The 24,384-nt window shown below is 41.3% G+C and overlaps 1 protein-coding gene across 1 annotated transcript in view; it reads left to right on the forward strand.

Moving 5' to 3' along the window:
- Positions 1–24,384, forward strand: part of LOC124712270 (alpha-tocopherol transfer protein-like) — an 80,578-nt gene that overhangs the window by 45,038 nt on the left and 11,156 nt on the right. The window contains exon 6 of the mRNA XM_047242565.1: positions 9,207–9,309. Within this exon, the coding sequence (XP_047098521.1) occupies positions 9,207–9,309 (103 nt within the window). The remainder of the gene's footprint in view (positions 1–9,206; positions 9,310–24,384) is intronic.

A 24,384-nucleotide genomic window follows, 5' to 3' on the forward strand; every position in this document is an offset into this window, starting at 1 on the left:
CGCATTCGCCGAGGCAGATGGAAAACCGCCTAGAAAACTTCCGCACACTGGCCGGCTCACCGGACCTCGACACAAGTCCGCCGGGCGGATTCGTGCCAGGGACCAGGCGCTCCTTCCCGCTCCGGAAAGCCGTGCGTTAGATCGCTCGGCTAACCGGGCGGGCTGCCCTAGGTTTCTCGGCTGAGGATCCATGGTACGAACAGACTGATGGAAGTGGCCCCATTGATTCTCTCTTGGGTTTAAAACCGGGATGTCTGGTGGCCAGGAGGGTACGGTAAACACATCCGATGACCTTCTAATCACGCACCCACACCACAAGCTGTGTGAGACGTTGCATAGCCCTACTGGTAGATGCCATCGTGACGAGGAAAAACAAACTCAAATAGGGGTGGACATGGTCCCCCAAGGATAGATGCAGACTTGTTTTTACCCACTGTGCCTTCCAGAACGACGAGATCACCAAGGGAATGCCACCAAGACACCCTCCAAGTTATAGCCCTGCCTGCTCCAGCCTGGAGCATTACTATGATTTTTGCAATGTGTCTGATTTCGGACGTTTCACACCATACACACCAACGGCCATCTGTCGGATGGAACATAACGTGATTCATGTGAGAAGGCCACTTGTCACCACTCAGTAGACACCCAGTTGTTGTACTGGCGTTCAAATGCCAGCCTCCGTCGCCGATGAACAGTAGTCGGCATGGGTGCATGAACGAGACGCACGCAACGAAGGCCCATACGCAGCAACGTCCGCTGAACGGTCGTTGAGGAGACCCAGTTGGTTGGCCTTGGTTCATCCGGGAGGTCAATTGATCAACAGTTGACACATATTCACTTGTACACATCTCAACAGCCGACGTTCACCACTATGGCACGTCGTGCGCCACAGTTGCCTCGGTGCCGGTTTTAGATAGCGTCTTTTCGCCATGAGAGGTGCACGTTAACCACGGCGCCACGTGAACAGTTTACAGACTTAGCCGCTTCGAAACTGCTTCCAGCCTTGGCCCGAAAGCTAAGGATCATGCCCTCTTGGACGTCAGATAAATCGCTCCATTTTCACATTAAGACAACAACTGCACTGTTTTCCACGTCCCCCAGACGCGCGTAATATATACCCCACTGCTAGTGCTTCCACTCGCAGTCTGAGTGGTTATTGCACGTTGATGTCGAACATGGGCGATAGCCACATTAATATGGCTGGAATGACCAGTACCAACATATGACGGGTCATACTGAATGTAACTAGAGTCCTGTCACTTAAAAAGGTAAGACTGTTATCAACCCTAGTGTTCTGCTTCGTGCTTTGTGCTTTAATAGGCACGACCCTGTTGGAAGAGGTGTACTGTTGTCTTCCTCCGACCTTTGAAGTAACTTACGCGGCCACTTAGTGGGGTCCTACAGCTTAACGTGGGCTCCGACCCACGGGCCAACGTATCTTTTATCTTTGTTATTCCCATCTCACAAAGAATACGTCGTGAGAATTCCAGATTTGTACAACTCAGGGATTCGACCGCTGGGTTCCTGTTTCTCGTGCCCATTAGCCTATTTGATTTCGTCTAGCTTGCATTGCACGATTTGAGAACGAAGGCTATCACCAGAGGCGCACCCTTGAGGTGTGTGGAAATAGCAACACGAGCAAAACAGAATCTAGGGAGTACTTGGCTTATCACGCCACAGAGATATACACTGGATTAAATTCACTGAAATGAAATAAATAGAGTGAATGGAAATGAAGTCAATAGAGATGCGTTATTATAAAGTGATATCAACGAAAACCATACAGAAATTCTGAACGTGCATCGTAATGAATATATCATGTCAAATGAAACGTTGTCATAGATTTTTGTCACTGCATACTCATTACATTTCACGTTCCGCATATCTTAGTGGTTTGCAATGACATCATATTAGTAAATACATTTATTTATTGCATAGTTTAGTCCACAGCATGAAACTTGTCGTAATATGATGTTTTAATTTGAAATCTTCCAAGTAAACTACTAATAATTTTATTATGTTTCGTACAATACGCCTGTTTCGACAATACTGTTATTGTCAAGCACACACGCGAATATTATATACGTACAATGAAATTCATTTTCTTTTGCGATATTTGTATATGAAGTTAATTGTACATGTATACTTACATTCAGCTGGGCGAAACATACATCCATCACTGATGAATCTTTTTGTCAATTGTAGAAATTTTTTATGATGGTAAAATATTTGGTAGCTAGTTGACAGTTCTCGATGATACTAGATGCTTACAAACTGGCTATATCTAGTCAGTGGTATTGTTTGAATTCATAATACTAGGAAGACTCACTATGTACATACTACAAGAACTGGAAAAAAATATTCGCACGACATACTAGCCGGGCAGACCAACTTCCAACATAAATATTGCCTTGAAAATTTTATTGATATTATGGAATATGATAACAGATAAAAAATAAACAACTAAAGATCACATAAACAACTAAATTATATGCAGTCAGACAATACCGCTGACTATATATAACAACTTTGTAAACGTACAGCCTCATTGAGAAATGTCAAGTAGCAGCCAAATTACTATGTGAGTTTATTTTACCATCATAAAAACATCGGCAATTGACAAAAGGATTCGTCACTAATGCAGCCTGTACGTCTCGCCCAGCTATGCGTAAGTGTACACGTTCAGTTGACTCCATATACAAATATTGCCAAAGTAAATGAGTTTTACCAGCTGTTATATCTGCAGGTGTACTTGAAAATGGTAGTACTATCGAAATAGGCCTACTACACAAAGAATAATAAAACTAATAGCAGCTAACTTTGAATATTCATTTAGTGAATTTAATTCAGTTGATACATATCCTCTGCGACAGGGAAAGCCACGATTCTCCTATGACTGCGTTCCCTCAACCATGTTATCATAACATACAATGTGTGGTATTTCTTTGCAGAAATCATTGCAGGAAAAATTGAAGATATTCAAAATCCGCGTCAGACCTGGATTCATGCTCAAGTAATGCTCATATATCCTACTGGGTAAGGCGACTACTTGCAAAAATCAGGAGACAAGGGTTCAAGTCTCGGTAGGATACAAGTTTTCAACCTTCGCGCATCCATCTTTCGATAGATTACGGTACGACAACTTTTACTATATCTTTATGTCGTAGGGATAACACCCTCAGCTGTATCTGTATGTCTTACTTGATTTGAAATTGAGTCTGACGTTACATTACACCATTTTCGGATCCTTGAATTCAGTAAATATATATTTGGTCATAAAACGTAGTGTAAAACAATCTAAACTTACTTTTAAAACTGGCCATTCACTAACAGCATTAAAATAAGGAACTACAATTTCTATATGTACACGTGAGTGTATGATCCCATTCTAATGGAAACACATCCAGCATGTCGCAAACACACTACCCGACCTTAGCTATATGTTACATTTCAAGTTTTTAATACTTTGATGATCACATGCACATACCTGGAATTATTTTCTTTGAATGGAGTTAATGCAGATCTAGCAATATGTCGTCATCAGGAGAAACAAAACTGGAGCTTCGAATGTTAGATCCCTTAATCGGGCAAGTAGGTTAGAAAAGGGAAATGGATAGGTTGAAGTCACGCTAGCGTGGCTTAGCGAAGTTCGGTGGCAGAAGGAAAAGGACTTATGGTCAGATGAGTATATGGTTATAAATACAGAATTAAATAAGGGTAATGCGGGAGTAGGATTAATAATAAATAAGAAGATATGAATGCGGGTAAGCTACTATGAACGGCACAGTGACTGCATTACTATACCCACGATAGACACTAAGTCCACACTCACCACAGTACTACGAGTTAATATACCATCGAACTCCGCTGATGATGAAGAGAATGAAAAAATGTATGATGAGATAAAAGAAACTATTCAGATAGTTAGGGCAAAGGAAAATTTAATTGTGATGGGGGGCTAGAATTCGATAATAAGAAAAGGAAGAGGAGGAAAAATAGTGGATGAATATGGACTGGGGGGAAAAAATGGAAAAGGAAGCCACCTGGTAGAGTTCTGAACAGAGCGTAGCTTAATCATCGCTAAGACTTGGTTTAAGAATCGTAAAAGAAGATCGTATACGTGTAAGAGACATAGAGACACCATAAGTTTTTAGATTGATTAAATAATGGTTATACAGAGATTTAGGAACCAGATTTGAGACTGTAAGACATTTCCAGGGGCAGATGTGCACTCTGATCACAATTTATTGCTGATGAACTATAGATTAAAACTGAAGAAACTGTAAATTTAGGAAATTAAGGAGGTCAGATGTGGATAATTTGAAAGAACAATGTTGAGAATTTTAGAGGGAGCATTAAGCAACGACTGACTATAACAGGGGAAATTAGTAAAGTAGAGGACGAATGGTTAACCTTAAGAGATAAAATAGAGAAAGCAGCAAAGGAGCAAATAGGTAAAAAGACAATGCCAAGTAGAGATCCTTGGGTATCACAGGAGATATTGAATGGCACTGATGAAAAGAGAAAATACAAAAATGCACCAAATTAAGCAGGAGACAGAGAACACAAAAGTCTGAAAAATGAAAGTGGAAAGAAGAGAAAATTGGCTATCACAAATGACTAGAGGAAAAATGTAAGGATTTAGAAGCATATTCCGCTCAGGGAAAGATAGATACCGCCTACATGGAAACTAAAGTGGTCTTTGGGGAAAAGAGGAGCAGTTGCTTGAATATCAAGAGCTCAGCTGGAAAACCATTGGTAAGTAAGCAAGGGAAAGCTAAAAGGTGAAAGGAGTATACAGAGGTCGTATGCAAGAGAGATGAACTTGAAGGCAATATTATAGCATGGGAAGAGGACGTAGACGAAAATTAAATGGGAGCTACAGTACTGCGAGAAAAATTTGACAGAGCACTAAAGTCCTAAGTCGAAACAAGGTCCCCTGGCGTAAATGACATTCCGTCAGATCTAGCCTCGGGAAAGCCAGCCATAACAAAACTATTCCATCTGGTGTGCAACATGTGTGAGACAGACGAAATACCCTCAGCCATCAAGAAGAAAGTAATAATTAAATCTCCAAATAAAGCAGGTGCTGATAGGTGTAAATGTTACCGAACAATCAGTTTAATAAGCCAAGGCTGCAAAATAATAACACGAATTCTTTACTAAAGAATGGAAAAAACTGGTAGATGCCGACCTCGGGCAAGATCAGTTTGAATTCCGGAGAAATGTAGCAACGCGCGAGGCAGTACTAACGCTAGGACTTCTCTTAGGACATAGGTTAAGGTTCAAAAATGGTTCAAATGGCTCTGAGCACTATGGGACTTAACATCTGAGGTCATCAGTCCCCTAGAACTTAGAACTACTTAAACCTAACTAACCTAAGGACATCACACACATCCATGCCCGAGGCAGGATTCGAACCTGCGACCGTAGCGGTCGCGCGGTTCCAGACTGAAGCGCCTTTAACCGCGTGGCCACACTGGCCGGCATAGGTTAAGGAAAGGCTAACCAAAGTTTATAGCGTTTGTAGACTAGAGAGAGATTTTGAAAATGTTGACTACAATACTCTCTCTGAAATTCTGAAGGTATCATGGGTAAAATGTAGAGAGCGAAAGACTATTTACAACTTGAACAAAAACCAGATGGCAGTTATAAGAGTCGAGGGACGTAAAAGGGAAGCGTTGAAAAGGGAGTGAGACAGCATTGTAGGTATTCCTCGATCTTATTCAATCTGTACATTGAACAAGCAGTAAAGAAAACCAAAAGAAAAATTAGGGGAGGAGTTAAAGTCCAAGGAGAAAAAATGAAAACTTCGAGATTTGCCGACGATACTGTAATTTGGTCAGAGACAGCATAGGACTTGGAGGAGCAGTTGAACGGAATTGACAGTGTCTTGAAAGGAGAATAAAAGATGAATATCTACATCTACATCTATATCTATACTCAGCAAACCACCGTGAGGTGTATGGGAAAGGGTACGTCCCACTGTGCCAGTTATTAGGGTTTCTTCCCGTTCCATTCACGTATTGAGCACGGGAAGAATGATTGTTCGAATGCATCTGTCCGTGCAGTAATTATTCTAATCTTGTCCTCACGATACGCGGAATGAAGGGGGTTGTAGTATATCCCTAGAGTAACCATTTACAGCCGGTTCTTGAAACTTTGTTAATAGGTTTCCTCGGGATGGTTTACGTCTCTCTTCAGGAGTCTGCCATTTCAGTCCCTTCAGTAGATCTGTGACACTCTCCAATGGATTAAACAAACCTGTGACCATTCGTGCAAAACAAGGATAATGGAATGTAGTCGAATTAAATAAGGTGATGCTGAGGGAATTAGATTAGAAAACGACGCACTTAAAGTTGTAGATAAGATTTGCAACGTAGGTAGCAAAATAACTGATAATGGCCAATGTAGAGCATATAAATGGTAGACGCAACGACAGGAAAAGCATTTCTGACGGAGAGAAACCTGTTAATATCGAATACAGACTCAGGTGTTAGGAAATCTTTTCTGATGTTATTTGTCTGAAATGCAGCCATGTGTGGAAGTGAAATGTGAACGACAAACAGTTTAAACAGGAAGAGAATAGAAGCTTTTGAAATGTGGAACTACAGAAGAATGCTGAAGATTAGATGTGGAGATGACGAAAATTATGATGACGTGCTCGATAAAGTAGAAGAGAAAAATATTTGTAACACAGTTTGACTAAGAGGAGGAATTGGTCGATAGGACAAATTCTGAGACATCAAGGGATCACCACTTTAATAGTGGAGGGAGATATGATAGACAAAAAATCGTAGAGGGAGCCCAAGGGGTGAATACAGAAAGCATATCCTGAAAGATATACACTGCAGTAATTATTTGCAGATGAAGAAATTGCACAGGATAGAGTAGCTTGGAGAACTGCATCAAACCATTCTTTGGAATGAAGACCACAACAACAACACGATAAAAGATAAGTATAGCGTTTTCTGGGACCCGAAGATTGTCAAATGTAACATCGAAATCGTTTATAAATAAAATAAAACCTTTAAATGCAGTTAACGGTATCATCCCTACTAATAAAGGCAACTTTCAATTATCACGACGAATTATTTACTCTACTTGTTCAACGCATCTGAGCGCTTTTTACTTTTATTACATGTCACTGCATTTTCATTGATTTCATTCCCAATGACCCATTCATGCACTTAATTCAGTTCATGTTCCTTCCTTATTTGTGACTCCTACCAGAACTTGTAATATTCACAAACGGTAATGTAATGCCTTTACGTTTAAATATTTCGTGCCGGAATACGGAAGACGGAAATCAAAGCACGTCACTAGCTCCATTAATAACACAATGACTCTGTGACACGGCGAGCAACGTACAAAACATCGTGCATTTCCTTAGCGAAGCACAGAAGCTAGACAGAGAAAACAAATGTCACATACCAGTGGCCAACGGAATGTGGCTAAAATAAGAGAGTTCGGTTGAACAACTTCATACCCAGGCCCGACACAGGATATAAACCATTTTGCACTTTACTCCAAAAATCTTGAAAGAACATGAGGAATTTTTAAATCTCCAAATATGGAGAACGTGAAATACAATTGTCGATCAGCACTTCATTAGACACACGTTTCCGTAGTCACTGCTAAGTGCCGCTTGTAATCGTGTAAAGAACGACTTCGCTGGACTGTGAGTAAATGGAAAAGAGTGATTTTGAGCGATGAATCACGCTATACCCTGTGGCACTCGGATGGAGGGATTTGGGTTTGGCAAACGCCTAGAAAAAATTACCTGCCGCCATTTACCGTGCCAACAGTGAAGTGTGATGGAGGTTGTGTTATGGTATGGGAGTTTCTTTCACGTTTAGGGTACATCCCCTTACTGTGCTTCAGAAAACGCTAAATGCGGAAGGATATGAACACATTTTAAAGCATTGTATACTACGTACAATAGACAAACAGCTCGGAGACAATTATTTGTATCGGCATGACAGTGTACCCTTTGATAAAGAATCATTTGATGCGCAATGGTTTTTTGAACAATAATATTCCTGAAATTGACTGACCATCCAGGGACCCGACCTGAACTCAACTGAACACCTTTGGGATCAGTTATTACGTCGACTTCGCTCCAGGCCCAGCATTCAAAATCTATACTTTATCTGGTTTCAGCTTCTGAGGAAGAATGGACTGCCATTCCATCACAGACATTCAGATACCTCATTGAAAGTGTGCTCAGCAGAGTTCAAAATGTCATAAAGGCGAATGGTGGACACAGCCCATACTAATGTCCGTATACTTTTAATGAGATAATGTATTTTAAGTACACTTACGACCTTCTTTATAATATCAGTACTGACGAACTTCTTTATAATATCAGTATTGACCAAAACTCTGTCTCCACAAAGTATGTATAGACAACTATGTATAGATAAACAATGTACACTGTATCTAAAATCAACTTATTGTGTTTCTTTGTTCTGTTTCTCGGAAAGCAGAAGAAGGCGTTACGTAAATGAGTAACGTATTCGCTACAGTATGAGTTGGAATTCCACAGCAATTTATTTCAATAGGATATAAGAATGCTGACAACCGAATCTAAATTCTGAAATTTAATCTAAAACTGACACCGTCGGCCTGCCACCAAAAATAAAATAGCTATTAATAATATAATTCTTTAAAATAGTATCTCATTAGCAGTTCCATCTGTAGATTATCTGAATGGCTGGTTTGGAAGATTGCAGAGCTCTATGCTACAGTAACACAAATGCATTCGAGTGGAAAACAAATAATTATTTTCGTTTTCCCAATACCCATACAGAAAATAAAGCGCATTATGTAAGTAACTAGGGAAATTTCCCAGGAAAACTAACAGGTTTTTATTTATTTTTTCTTAGAAGTTATTGTTTTCATCTTGTAGAATGCTGATCTGCACCCACTCATGTATGTCTGGATCACGTAAATTTATGGATTTACAGAGCAGAAAGCAGTGTTGCACATTTACGTAGTTCACACTATCCGTTTGTTTTTCTACTGGTGTATTAATGGACTACTGGAAATGTCACACAATTGCAACATATACAGTTTGTTAACGAATAATATGAACACAAATTCTAGAAGCAAATAACATCGATAAAATTGAAATTTGAAGGAACACGAGAGATACTCTGAAACTTGATTAAAAACAGATATATTACATACATACTGTATTTCAGGTGTTTATTCACTCGAGCATGGAGACGCTGTACGAACATATTCCGAAGAAAATCCTTCCTCAGGAGTACGGCGGGGAAGCGGGTCCGATCGAGGAAATGCAGAGTAAGTACAAAAGATCGTTTAACTGTATTACACTGAGCTAGTTCGTAATGAGTTCAAATGGCTCTAAGCACTATGGGGCTTAACATCGGAGGTCATCAGTTCCCTAGACTTTGAATTACTTAAACCTAACTAACATAAGGACATCACACACATCCATGCCCGAGGCAGGATTCGAACCTGCGACTGTAGCAGCCACTTGGTTCCGGAATGAAGTGTCTAGAACCGCTTGACCACAGCGGCCGGCTCGTAATGACTGATATGCAACGTTACTGTAACTGGCTGAAGAAAAATGATGTATTTCTCAGAGATGATTAAGATAAAAGGCATTGAACATATACTAACCTAATCGATTGTGGATTGTGTAATATACCGGGTGTTTGTCCTAACAGTCGTCAGGCGCATTTTGTCCGGCGCTTCTCAAGAGATATTTGCAGTTTCGTTTTTGCAGTACTTAAATGGAGTCAACCCAGACTAATACTGCTCATCACGTATTCCATCGACGCCCAGTGTCCATGTAAGAGCTTCGCTTTGTTTCCCATTACAAAGAAAATTATATTTAAAACGGAATTTTACGGGCCCTTTCGACAGAGCGGTCCGACATTGGTCACGTGCGATATTTATTTAAGAGGGACAGTAAAACACGAAGTACATCAATTTCTCCAACAGCGATTTGGCAGCGCTGCTGCATGGCAGCCGTGGTCAGCAACACCCAGGGCACTATCAGATCGCGCTGCTGGAGTAATGGTTATACTTCGTGTTTTACTGTCCCTGTTAACAAATGTCGCACTAGACCAATATGGGGTCGCTCTATCGAAAGGACACGTAAAATAACGTTTTAAAATTAATTTTGATTCTAACGGGAAACAAACCGGCTCTTCCCGTCGACACTGGACGTCGCATGAAATACGTGGTGACAGTATCTGTCTGAGCTGACTCCAGATACACACTGCAGAAACTAAAATGCAAATACAGGGTACGGCAGCCTTTATAGCGTAATTTGACTTGGGTAGTACAATGACGTACTGCAGGAATGCGCGCCAGCTCGTGCCGCATTCGTGTACTAATGAGCTGCCATCTCGAGTGTGACAGTGATATGGAGCGGTGGAGTGCACAGCTTCGTGCCTTTGTTGTTGAAAGTTATTTCAAGAATAACGACTCTGTTGTTGCTACCCAGAGTCTATTTCGCCAACGTTTCAACTTGAGACGTCATGGGAAAGTTCCAGATGGACGGACCATTGTGAGGTGGGTACGTGCATTTCGAACAACAGGTTCTGTTTGCAGTGGCAAACCGGGAAGAGGTGAAAGAACTGTGCGGACACCAGAAGCCGTGGAAAATGTTCGTGCTGCACTATTTCGTAGCCTAAAAGGTCTGCTCGTTGTCATGCGCAAACTCTGCATACGCTCGATCGCTCATTCAGGAGAATATTGCACGAAGATTTCTATTTTCACCCATATAAGCTGCCGATTTTCAGGAAATTACGCCTCGTGATTGGGTTTCACGTGAAACAGTCTGCTTAACCATGCGTGATCTCCTTCGCCAAAATCCACAAATGTTGCACACAATTCTGATGCCAGATGAAGATCATATCGAGTTATATGGTTCAGTGAATAAACAGAATATACGTTATTGGAGTGATGTAAACCCGCATGAACTGCACGTCAAGCCCTTGCGCAGTTCTCGTGTCACAGTGTGGTGTGGAGTTGTTTCCTTTGGGATTATTGGCCCTACTTCTTTGAGGATGACATCGGTGTGGCTGTAACTGTCACCAGTGAACGCTACCTAAAGATGCTGTAAAACTTCGTTGTTCTCCAATTAAGTGTGGTCGATGTGGATGTGGAACAAATATGGTTTCAACAAGACGGAGGTACCTCGCATACAGCCAGAATTTGCATGGATTTCTTGCGAGAGACATTTCCCGGCAGAGTAATTTCCCGTTTTGGTGACATTTCCTGGCTGACTCGCTCACCTGACCTTTCATGTGCAGGCTTTTTCCTTTGGGGCTGCCTGAAGTAAGAAGTGTTCCGAACACGTTGTACCACCATTCCTGAGTTGCAGGATCGCATCAGAACTGCCGTCGACAATGTCCCAGTGAATACGTTACGCCGAGTTATGGAAAGCTTCCAACGCCACCTAGGTGAATGTGTTGTGCAAAGGGAGCATCATTTGACAGGAGTCATATTCAAAAATTAACCCTCGCAATGGACAATGACTTACACATTATCAAATGGCATACCTTTAACTATTAATTGACGTAAAATGTAATAAATAAATTACAGTTACTGCCTGATGGTGTGTTTTTAATATCCTACTACGAACGCTGCCGCACCCTGTATATGCCGAAAATCCAGAGAAAATGCGACTGACGGCTCTCGGGAGAGACACGCTGTAAAATACAGCGCTCTAACAGAAATAGTAAAATTTAGAGGGGATGTAGTTTAAATTGAACGTCCAAAATTATTTACGCGAAGTCTGCAGCAGAAGACAATTCACTAATACTACAAAAATTGCAGTTGCCCTGTTTCACAAGTTAGGAGACAGACGAGACATACTGAAACTATTGACCTATCAGCCTCCTCCCCGTTACGTTCGCAATATTCACTAAAATTATTACCACACGTATAGAACGATCATTGGACTAGATGCTAAGAAACAAGCTAGCTTTAGAACTGATGTGACACAACCGACGACCTGCAAGCCATGTACTAAACTACAGAAGAGATCAGTATGTATGTATAAATTGCAGCTTTGTCTGCAACACATAGATACTGACAAAGCTTTGATTTCAACTATAACAGGACGTCTGCCAAATAGCCCTTGAAAAAAAAAGTATTGAGTCACCCGGTGTTAGCGCACTGAAGAACATAGATGTGAGGGCTACACATTCAATTCAACTTCGTCACCGGCAGCTGTGGATGAGCGGTTCTAGCCACTTCAGTCCGGAACCGGGCGACCGCTACGGTCGCAGGTTCGAATCCTGCCTGGGGCATGGATGCTTGTGATGTTTAAGTAGTTCTAAGTTCTAGGGGACTGATGACCTTAGATTTTAAGTCCCATAGTGCTCAGAACCATTTTAACCATTTTGAATCAACTTCATCAACAAGGAGGAAGTTAACTACTGAAGGAAAGAGCAAAACTAACAGTGAGACCAATGAACTAGATGATGATCTTTTCATTTAAGGCATCTGAACGCGATGGTTGAGTCGAGAGCAAAAGACGAAACCAGATAATTACAACTGGGTAGCAATACTTCTCCTAATACATATAGTTTTGGAAACCAAAATTAAAGAGGACATCCAAAGTAAGTTAACCGTGAAAGACGACATTTCCACTCCAAACCTCAAGATACAATTAGAATGTGGCTACTTATTTTCCAAATACAGTCAGCTCTCGATAATTCGAAGATCAAGGGACTTCAAAAACTGTTCGAATAGTTAACAGCTCGATTTAAATGAAGTTTGGCTGATAGAGTTGGATGGAATCATGAAAAGCCGAAATAAAGGTATCTCCTACAAAAATAAAATTACAAAATTCACAGTAGTTTCAGTAACATTCGCATCTTTTACAAGGATAAGTAAAAAGTAACGGCTACAAAAGAGAACAAAAGGAAGTTGATTTCGTTTTCTATTTAATTAATTTTTATAGACATTGCCTGCCAAAAAAATTGAAGTACCCAGAAGCGGAGGAGGTAAAGGATTGAAACTCCGCAGTTTGTGAATATGTGGTGTTATTTCAGTTATTGCAATAATATGGAATTAAATTTATGATGAACTTTGCAGTTTGCGCCACTTATCAGTATGACGTTGCAGCCCTCTTAACTGGGTGCGTCCACTGATTCCGTTGGGAAGCATGTCATATATCCGTTGCACCCCCTCCTGATGTAAGCTGCCTCTTGTATCCTGGATACTGGTAGTGGGACGGAGTTGACGTCCAAATGGCACCACACATGTTCTAATGGGGAGAGATCTGCGAACCTTGCTGGCAACGGGAGCACCCCAACACAATATAATGCAGCCAGTTCGCAGAGACGTGTGCCGTGTGTAGACGTGCATTGTCCTGTTGAAAAATAGTACCAATGTACTGTCGCATGAAACGTAACAGATGAGGATGCAGTATGTCCGAGACGTACCGTGTGCCAACAGAGTTCGCTGAACCACTACCATTCTTGGCCTAATGTCATACCCGATGGCTCCCAACGCCATCACTCCACGAGTATGAGTACTATGCCGCTCCAAAACATTGGAAGAATGGGCCCCCTGCATTTTTCCATACTCAGGGACGATGGTCATCCAAGACAGTACTGAACTGGGGTTTATCGCTAAACACAACGCGACGTCATTAATATCTAGTCCATATTTCTTGATCATGACCCCACTCGAGACGAGGCCGTTTGTGTTGTGGTGTTATCGGCAGCCTACGCGTGGGACGGGAGTTCTTCGGGCTACTCCGACCAACATTGCGGGATGACAGAATGTCGCAGGGAGTCAATTAATTTGTAAGCTTTTTATGTAATTTATCTGTGCATGAAATGCTGAATATTCTTTTTCAAAAACTTTCTCCGGTTGTACGTACCTGCTGAGCAATAATGACTGTTGGTTGGTCCTGTATTACGCTTGTGAACAATGTTGTGAAAAAAACTTTAATCTTAGTGAAACGCTGAATTTTAAACAATGGCAATGAATCTAATTAAATCCCAAAAGAAATTAGTCGTGTATTCAGGGAAAACTATGTTACAAACTCAATACTGAAGCACGTCATGAAAGCTACGTAACATGAAGTGGAATATCTGACTTGAAATATAAGAAAATAAAAATACTCCTCAACTCAGAAGAAAATAACTGTTGTGATTATCTTCAATGTTCACTCTAAATGAATCTGCTTACTTAGCACAACAATTAAAAATTCTGGCCACGTACTGTTTGCTTACAAGAATGGAAAGTCAGATCTGCCCTGAAATAAAAGTAACTTACCTCTTGCTCAGCATGCTATTTTGTTTCTGGTGTACTGAAGTTCCCGAAAGCAAACAGAAATCATCAAATGCAGCAGTAAAGTATAATCTACTCACTACAAAATTTTTCTTTGTTCGTCAGAAACAAACTGTGGCTGCGTGTGTCGTAACGTGCAATGCGGACACGACAAAGAATTTAAAACTCTACTAAAGAATGCTGGAGAGCAGTTTTACTTTAAGGAAAAACGTTATTGAAAAATTAAACTCTAATTGCTGTCAAAAAAGGACTGTAAAACACGAGAAGAGTCAAAAAATTATGAAATTCACTTATTACAAAAATTTCAGACATCTAAACCAACTGTGTTATTCATGACATGATGAAAACAAAATTTCCGCAAATACTTCAGTTTTATTTTGGCAAGGAATCAGTGGTCTTTCTTTAGCACAGGGACTTCCAGTATGTTTGGTCAAGCGCATTTTCTATTCTAGCCAAAGCTGAAAATATACCAGTCTACTTCCATTCTAAGGATCTATCAGCGCAACGTTCCCAGTGACGACTTTGCTTCTTCTGGTGTAATAGATGCATTGCAGCTGATTTTGTTACTCCTTGATGAACCTACCTTTCTTAAAACTGTTAGAAATCTTCATCAGAGTAACATTTTTCCATGCCTTACTAGCAACGGCCATACTGTTATTTTGGGGCTTAGTGCTACCTAACACGTCAGAACTTTTTGAGGTGCAAAGTTTTATTGTTTTGAATTATTCGTTTGTCAAATGTTTTAATTTCGATGTGGTCGTCTCATGAGGAATAAAATCACATTATATAAATGTTGAGAGTTGTTATGAACTTCGCAAATGTCCAGAAGAAAACAGGATTTTCAGCTTCTAGTTTTTCGTTTTTTTGTTCAACCTCAATGACCGCTCACTGAGCAATTCTGTTGTCATCCACGCCTTTCTGATGCAGCCATAAGACATAAAAACGATTTTATACTCATGGAACATAGACTGTTAGCAGCTTTCACTATTTGTTCGAATTATCGAATTAAAAAAAAAATGTATTTCCACTTTGAAGTATGCGATCTTTATAAATGTTTGTATAATAATTTCTTACGTCACGATTGCATAGATGCCTAACATTTATTTATACATCGTATAGACGCATATATAAATATTGTTAGTCATTTTAAACATAATGAAGTCATCTAACACTTGAATGAAAGTACGTAATTCGTCACATGATTAAAAAAAACTGTTTAGTGTGTGAAGCACCTCTGAAGATAGTAACTGCTAGCCGAAGTAACTATTTTATGTGCCTATGCGATCGTGACGTAGTAAGTTATTACAAGTGTTAGACAGTCCTCTGTCTTCGAAATATAGTGAGTCTGGGGCGGTCTGTCAAGATAATCGCTGCGATTTATCGATTGTACCACAACACACAGAATTTGTTCGATTCATTGAGGTTCTTTCAAGGAACTGGACAACTAGTTCGATTTACCGAGAAATTCAATTCATAGAGGTTATAATCAGCGCGAGTCTATTGTAATTAACACAACACAAGATTTTATTTAACACACACTTCTGCTATTTAGACAGAAACGAGCTAACAGTGGCTTACGCCCTTCCCGGATATTCCTCATAAATTCCGTTGCTGGAACTACCGAAATTTGATAGCTGCGAGACAAGTTCACTGCCGTGATTCAGCATTCCGTCATCTCGTGGCGTCAGGTCACACGGCCAGACGAGTGAACAGTTCTCAGACCCTTTGCACAGATTCCGTATCTTAACAGCTTTGTTTGTCTGTTTCAGCATTCGTTCAGTGGCTTGAAACACACTTACTTCCCGTTATCGTGTGGGATTCCTTACAACTATCAGTTCCACATCGCCGGTATCTAAGGTCAAGTTACCCCGCTTTGTCTTGGTATCCTTTTGTCGATTTCATTATCCGGTAGCTTTTCGCCAAGAGGTTCAAAGTGTTTATCAGCCTAAGTACTTTTATCTCGAGCAGCACAACGTGACATACAACAAATAGCAGAGATAATTTGGAAGCTTAGTTCTGAAAATAGAAGACTGCTAATCCAGCGAGCGGTTCTCAAAATGCGGCGCCTCGTGAACTACCATTTGTTGGAGGCAAAGGGATCTCAGTGTGCTGCAGTAAGAGAGTCAGAAGCACAGACAAGCCGTGGCTACTTATTCTTTGACTGCTGAATCCAGTGAGGGCATTTTTAGTTAAAGTTTTTCCTGCAAGAAGGCGGAGGAGTGTCTTTCTCTTCGTGCTGCTGTCTGTTCTGGAAATTATCAAACGCATTCACAGAAAAAACTTGGTAGCATTTTTAGACAATGATGGACGCTGTCGGCGAAATCGCATAGCTCAGAACCTCTGGGAGATTTCACCTTCTTTGGCTGACTGCATCACCGTTTACTGGAAGCATATTTCTGTGCGATACCTGACTCAGAAAATTAATTTTTTCAGATTAAATAAGTAGAGACTTTCCTTTTTAAAATTAAGTTTGTGCATTTAAGTTAATTCTAAATATTTGTAATTTATTTTCTAAAACTACGCTGACGCGATGTTCCCTCAAAAAAGCTGTCATTGAAAGTTTTCAGTAATATCCAGAAACTAATTATACCCGTAGAAGATATTCCAACAGTAGACTAATATGGTACTACAGGCAGTTCTTTTCGTTTGAGACGTCGTGTTTCAAGAATTAGTTAATATTTTTGTTGTTCCTTTGAATTCTACATCTATATCTTTACTCCGCATACCACTGTGAAGTGCATCATAGAGGGTACTTCCCTTTGTATTACTTATTATTCTTGCGGTTTCATACGAGTATGGTGCGCGGAAATAATTAGTGTTAGTTTAGTGCAAACACAGTATGTTTCAGTAATTGGTTTTTAAAAACAAGAACCTTTAGGAGCGTACATACGTAACAGACTAGCGACAGTTTTCTGTGACAATCCTAGCAGTAGTAGCTGTTATTGTTGTAAAAATGTGCGTAAGGAGACATCAGCCCCCACATTCAGTGCAAAGAAGCTTCGTGGTTTAATAGCCGTGTTACAAAGCTGCTACGTAAACGAAGCGACCTTCGTCACATGTTCAAGAATAGACAAAACCTATCAGACAAACAAATGCTGAAAGAAGCGAAAATGAGCGAAGGGAGGGGGATGAGATAAGCGTTTAATGTCTTTGAAAGCAAAAATTTGTCAACCAATCTGACTAAAAACCCTAAAAGGTTTTGGTCTCATACAAAATCAGTCAGCGGTTAGAAATCACCTACTCTGTCACTCATTGACCTTACAGGCACCGAAACGGAGGATAACAGAGAGAAGACCGAAATACGGAATTCGGGCTTTCGAAGTTGTTTCACCGCAGAAGATAGGAACACGGCCCCTCCTTTCAGTCAGTCAGTCGTACGAACGTCGGAATAGCAGATATTGCAGATAACCGATCTCAGAATAGAAAAGAAACTTCAGTTGCTTAGCAGTGAAAAGGCATCATTAGCAGATGAGATACCTATAAGATTCCACAAACGTTATGCGAAAGAACTTTCTCCCCTACTAGTAGCAGTTTATCGTCGTTCGCTGGAGCAAGCGACTGGAAAAAGGCTAAGCCGCTCCTGTTTTCTGGAACGGTCGAAACGCAGATACACACAATTATAGACCAATATCTTTGACGACAATGGGTTGTAGAATTATGGAACATATTTGTTTTATGTTCCAAAATTATGTCGTTTTTGGGGAAGAAAATCTCTTCTATAAAAATCAACATGGATTGGCAAACAGAGATATTGCAAAACTCAATTCCCTCTGTTCCTCCATCACATCCATAGCGCTGTAAATAACGGCAATCAGTTACGAGAGCTTGTTTCTTGACTTCAGGAAGGCAGTTCATATCGTCCGGCACTGCCGGTTATTAAGCTTGCCGAATGTCGGACGATATTTGTGGCTGGATACACGACTTCCTTGCAGACAGAACTCAACAGGTCGCTCTTAACGGAACAATATCAATACGTCTATAGGCAATTTGCGGAGTACACCAAGGAAGTGTGATAGGACCGTTACTGTTTACAATATATATATAAATCATTTAGTAGAAAGCATCGGATGCTCTTTAAGGCTTTTCGCAGATTATGCGGTTGTCTATAACAAAACTGCAGTGCCAGATGATAGTATCGATTTGCAGAATGATCTGCAGAGGACTGATGAATGATGCAGGCTCTGTCAACTGATCATGAACGTAAATAAATGTAACGTATTGCGCGTACAGAGGAAAAGAAAGCCACTACTGTACAGCTACACTATTTTGAAAAATCGCTGGTAACAGTATCTGCCGTAAAATATCTAAGAGTAACTATCCAGATCGACCTTAAGTGGAATGGAAAATGGAAATGAGCGTTTCGCGTCATTGGCCGGGAGGCCCGTTGGGGGGCAGGTCCGGCCGCCTTGGTGCAGGTCTTATTACAGTCGACGCCACATTGGGAGACCTGCGCGCCGGATGGGGATGAAATGATGAAGACAGCACAACATCCAGTCCCTGAACAGAGAAAATCTCCGACCCAGCCGGAAATCGAGCCCGGACCGGTAGGACGGCAATCCGTCACGCTGAACACTTTTTTTTTTCGTTGTTGATCGTTGTGTTTGGTCGTTGCGGACGTCACATGACATCCGTTAAAGTTCGTTTGTTGATCCTTCAACTCAGTTTTTTATTACAGAGGTCAACCAGCTCTCTGACTGAACACGCTGAGCCACCGTGTCGGCACCACTCAGCTATCGAAGCGGACTACTTAAGTGGGATGACCACACAAAACAAATAGTGAGAAAATCAGCTGCCAAACTCAGATTCATAGGAAGAAGGTCAAGGAAATGTAATTCATCCACGTAGGAAGTGGCTTACAAGGCGATTGTTCGACTGCTTCTTTAGTGCTGTTCATCAGTGTGGGACGCACACCAGGTAGGACTGATAGAAGAGACAGAGAGGCTCCAACGGAGAGCGGCGCGTTTGTCACGGGATCTTTTAGTCGGAGCGAGAGCGTTACAGAGATGCTCAACAAACTCCAGTGGCAGACGTTAGAGGCGTTGTGCGGAACAAAGAAGTTTACTATTGAAATTTCGAGACAGTGGGACAACATATTACTGCTCCCACATACATCTCACGAAATCTTCATGACGAGTTAATGCAGAGTATTTCCAACAATCATTCTGTCCCACGCCCCATTCGCGAGTAGAACAGGGAGGGGGATCACTTAGATTTAAGTGAGGACTGTGCTACAACTCCACAGTATTTCTCCCATAACTGTCCTGACGAGAAAGGATATAGGAGTAAACCATTGAATTACAGACCCATACCACTGACCTCAATTTGCAGTAGGATTTTGGAGCATATGCTGCACTCGAACACCGTGAAGAAAATGACTTATTGATACATAACCAACACGGATTCAGAAAATATCGTTCTTGTGCAACACATGAAGTAATGAGTGCTGTCGACAAGGGATCTCAGATCGATTCCATATTCCTAGATTTCCAGAAGACTTTTGATACCGTGCCTCACAAGCGTCTATTAATTACATTGCGTGCATATGGAGTGTCGTCTCAGTTGTGTGACTGGTTTCGTGATTTCCTCTCAGAGAGATCACAATTCTTAGTGATAGACGGTAAATCATCGAGTAGAACAGAAGTGAAATCTGGCGTTCCGCAAGGTAGTGTCATAGGCCATCTGCTGTTCCTGATTTACATAAATGATCTAGGTGATAATCTGAGCAGTCCTATTAGATTGTTTGCTGTAATTTACCGTCTAGTAAAATCATCAGACCATCCATTCCAATTACAAAATGATCTAGAGAGATTTTCTGTACGGTGCGAAAAGTGGTAATTCGCACTAAACTAAGAAAAGTGCGAGGTCATCCACATGGGTACTAAAAGGAATCCGATAAATTTTGGGTATACGATAAATCGCACGAATCTAAGGGCTGTCAATTCGACTAAATACCTAGAAATTAGAAGCAACTTAAATTCGACAGACCACATAGATAATATTGTGGGGAAGGCGAAACAAAGACTGCGTTTTGTTGGCAGAACACTTAGGACATGCGACAAACCCACTAGAGAGACAGCCTACATTACACTTGTCCGTCCTCTGCTGGAATACTGCTGCGCGGTGTGGGATTCTTACCAGTAGGATTGACGGAGGACATCGAAAAAGTGCAAAGAAGGGCAGCTCGTTTCGTGTTATAGCGCAATAGGGGTGAGAGTGTCACTGATCCGATACGCGAGTTGGGGTAGCAGTCACTGAAACAAAGGCGATTTTCTTTGCGGCGAGATCTATTTACGAAATTTCAATCACCAACTTTCTCTTCCAAATGCGAAAATATTTTATTGACACCCATCTACGTAGGGAGAAATGATCACCATAATAAAATAAGAGAAATCAGAGCTCGAACGGAAAGATTTAGGTGTTCCTTTTTCCCACGCGCCATTCGAGAGTAGAATGGTAGAGAAGCAGTATGAAAATGGTTCGATGAACCCTCTACCAGGCACTTAAGTGTGAATCGCAGAGTAACCATGTAGAGGTAAGTGTAGATGTAGACGTGATTACATTAATTATAGCATGCACAGAGACGTTTAAACAATCATTCTGCCCGCGCTCAGTACACGAATGGCACTGGAAGAAGCCCTAATATCTTGTACATTGTCAAGTACCCACTCCCACGCAGTTCACAATGGTTTCAAGAGTATAGATGCAAGCCAAGATAACAGATGCATGCACAAACTAACAACACTGAATGCATCCAATTAGTTGCCTGTAAAACAGATCGACATTGGCACCACTTGGGAAAATTCATAAAGTGCTGCTAAGTACTGCAAGATCAGAGAGACAGACAGTGGACCCTTTCTACTACCCACTTCTCCTTTGCATTATACATTGTCCAGATACATCAGTGTCATCACCTGTCAAAAATCTGAATAACCACATTACGCAGGGCAGACTGCCGCGAGACGTGCAGCAAGAGAATCATAGAGGTTCAAGAAAGTACCGACAGGTATGTAGATCCATGCCGATTCGGATACTGTGGCCAGAGCTGCCCTACGTTTTTCGATTGAGGATCCATGGCGCATATAGCTCGATCGAGGTGGTGCTAAAGTTTCTCGATTGGGTTTTATCTGGGGACTTTGTTGGTCAGGTAGTACGGTAAATTCTTCCCTGTGATCTTCGAACCACGCACGTGCGCCGCGAACTGTATGACACGTTGCATTGACCTCCTGGTAGGTGACATTGTGCTGAGGAAAAACAAACGTCATATAGCAGTGGATATGGCCGCTCAGGGATAGATGCATGCTTGTGTTGGTCAATTGTGCCTTCCAAAATGACGAGATCACCCAGGGAACGCAACGAAACAATTCCATAGCTCATAACGCTCTCTCCCGATTGCAGGGTATTTGCTTTCAGGCGTTTCACGCCGTATAAGCCAGTGGCCATCTGCCCGACGGAGTATAAAACGTGGTTCATTTGAAAAGGTCGCCTGTTGCCACTCAGTGGGCATATAGCTGCGGTATTGTCGTGCATATTCCAGCCTTCGTCGCTGATAAGGGTCGTCAGCATGGGTGCATGAACCAGGAGACTGTCGTCTTTGAGAACACGATGTTTCAAGCCCCCTGCTTCATCTGGGCGGTCTACACCTACATCTACGTGGATACTCTGCAAATCACAGTGCAAAGTGCCTGGCAGAGGGTTCATGGAACCACCTTCACAATTCTCTATTATTCCAATCACGTATAGCGCGCGGAAAGAACGAACACGTATATTTTTCCGTACGAGCTCTGATTTCCCTTACTTTATCGTGGTGATCGTTCCTCCCTTTGTAGGTCGGTGTCAACAAAATATTTTCGCATTCGGAGGAGAAAGTTGGTGACTAGAATTTCGTGAGAAGATTCCGTCGCAGCGAAAAACGCCATTCTTTTAATGATGTCCAGTCCAAATCCTGTATCATTTCTGTGACACTCTCTCCCTTATTTCGCAATAATACAAAACGTGCTGCCTTTCTTTGAACTTTTTCGATGTACTCCGTCAGTCCTACCTGGTGAGGATCCCACACCGCGCAGCAGTATTCTAAAAGAGGACGGACAAGCGTAGTGTAGGCAGTCTCCTTAGTAGCTCTGATACATTTTCTAAGTGTCCTGCCAATAAAACGCAGTCTTTGGTTAACCTTCCCCATAACATTTTCTATGTGCTTCTTCCAATTTAAGTTGTTCGTAATTGTAATACCTAGGTATTTAGTTGAATTTACGGCTTTTAGATTAGACTAATTTATCGTGTAACCGAAGTTTAATGAGTTCCTTTTAGCACTCATGACTTCACACTTTTCGTTATTTAGGGTCAACTGCCACTTTTCGCAACATTCAGATATCTTTTCTAAATCTTTTTATGGTTTGTTTTGATCTTCTGATGACATTATTAGTCGATAAACGACAGCGTCATCTGCAAACAACCGAAGACGGCTGCTCAGATTGTCTCCCAAATCGTATATATAGATAAGGAACAGCAAATGGCCTATAACACACCTTGGGGAACGCAAGAAATCACTTCTGTTTTACTCGATGACTTTACGTCAATTACTACGAACTGTGACATTTCTGACACGAAATCAGTCACATATCTGAGACGATATTCCATAAGCACTCAATTTGATTACAAGCCGCTTGAGTGGTACAGTGTCAAAAGCCTTCCGGAAATCTAGAAATAGGGAATCTATCTGAAAACCCTTGTCAATAGCACTCAACACTTCATGCGAATAAAGAGCTAGTTGTGTTTCACAGGAACGATGTTTTCTAAACCCATGTCGACTGTGTGTCAATAGACCGTTTTCTTCGAGGTAATTCATAATGTTTGAACATAATACATGTTCCAAAATCCTGGTGCATATCGACTTTAATGATATGGGCCTGTAATTAGTGGATTACACCCATTACCTTTCTTGAATATTGGTGTGACCTGTGCAGCTTTCCAGTCTTTGGGTACGGATCTTTCGTCGAGCGAACGGTTGTATATGATTGTTAAGAATGGAGCTAACGCATCAGCATACTCCGAAAGGAACCTATTTGGTATACAGTCTGGACCAGAAGACTTGCTTTTATTAAGTGATTTAAGTTGCTTCACTACTCCGAGGATATTTACTTCCACGTTACTCGTGTTGGCAGCTGTTCTCGATTCGAATTCTGGAATATTTACTTCGTTTTCTTTTGTGAAGGCATTTCGGAAGGCTGTGTTTAGTAACTCTGCTTTGGCAGCACTGTCTTCGTTAGTATCTCCATTGCCATCCCGCAGAGAAGGCATTGATTATTTCTTGCCGCTAACATACTTCACATACTACCAGAATGTCTTTGGATTTTGTGCCAGGTTTCGAGACGAAGTTTCGTTGTGGAAACAGTTATAAGCATCTCGCATTGAAGTCCGCGCTAAGTTTTGAGCTTCTATAAAAGATCGTCAATCTTGGGGATTTTGCGTCTGTTTAAATTTTGCATGTTTGTTTCGTTGTTTCTGCAGCAGTGTTCTAACCCGTTTTGTGTACCAAGGAGGATCAGCTCCGCCGTTTGTTAATTTATTTGGTATAAATCTCTCAATTGCTTATGATACTATTTCTTTGAATTTAAGCCACACCTGGTCTACACTTACATTGTTAATTTGAAATGAGTGGAGGTTGTCTCTCAGGAAGGCGCAAATGAATTTTTATCTGCTTTTTTAATAGGTGTATTCAGTTACTCAATGGCTGCACGTGTATTCGCCCATACACATCTCTGCAGATAATGTTCAGCCCTGTCATCTACGGCCCGTGGTGCACCACCAGTTGCCTCGGCGCCACTTTTCGATAGCGCCGTTTTGCAATGGGCAGTACGAGGTGCATTCAAGTTCTAAGGCCTCCGATTTTTTTTCTCCGGACTGGAAAGAGATAGAAACATGCGATTTGTTTTAAAATGAGGCTGCGTTCATTGTCAATACGTCCCAGAGATGGCAGCACCGTACGGCAAATGGAATTTTACCGCCAGTGGCGAGAATGAGAACTGTTTTAAATACTTAAAATGGCGACTTTTCCTTACTTGAACAGCGTGCAATCATTCGTTTTCTGAATTTGCG

The sequence above is a fragment of the Schistocerca piceifrons genome, chromosome 8, assembly GCF_021461385.2.
Source record: "Schistocerca piceifrons isolate TAMUIC-IGC-003096 chromosome 8, iqSchPice1.1, whole genome shotgun sequence".
Classification (NCBI taxonomy): Eukaryota; Metazoa; Arthropoda; class Insecta; order Orthoptera; family Acrididae; genus Schistocerca; species Schistocerca piceifrons.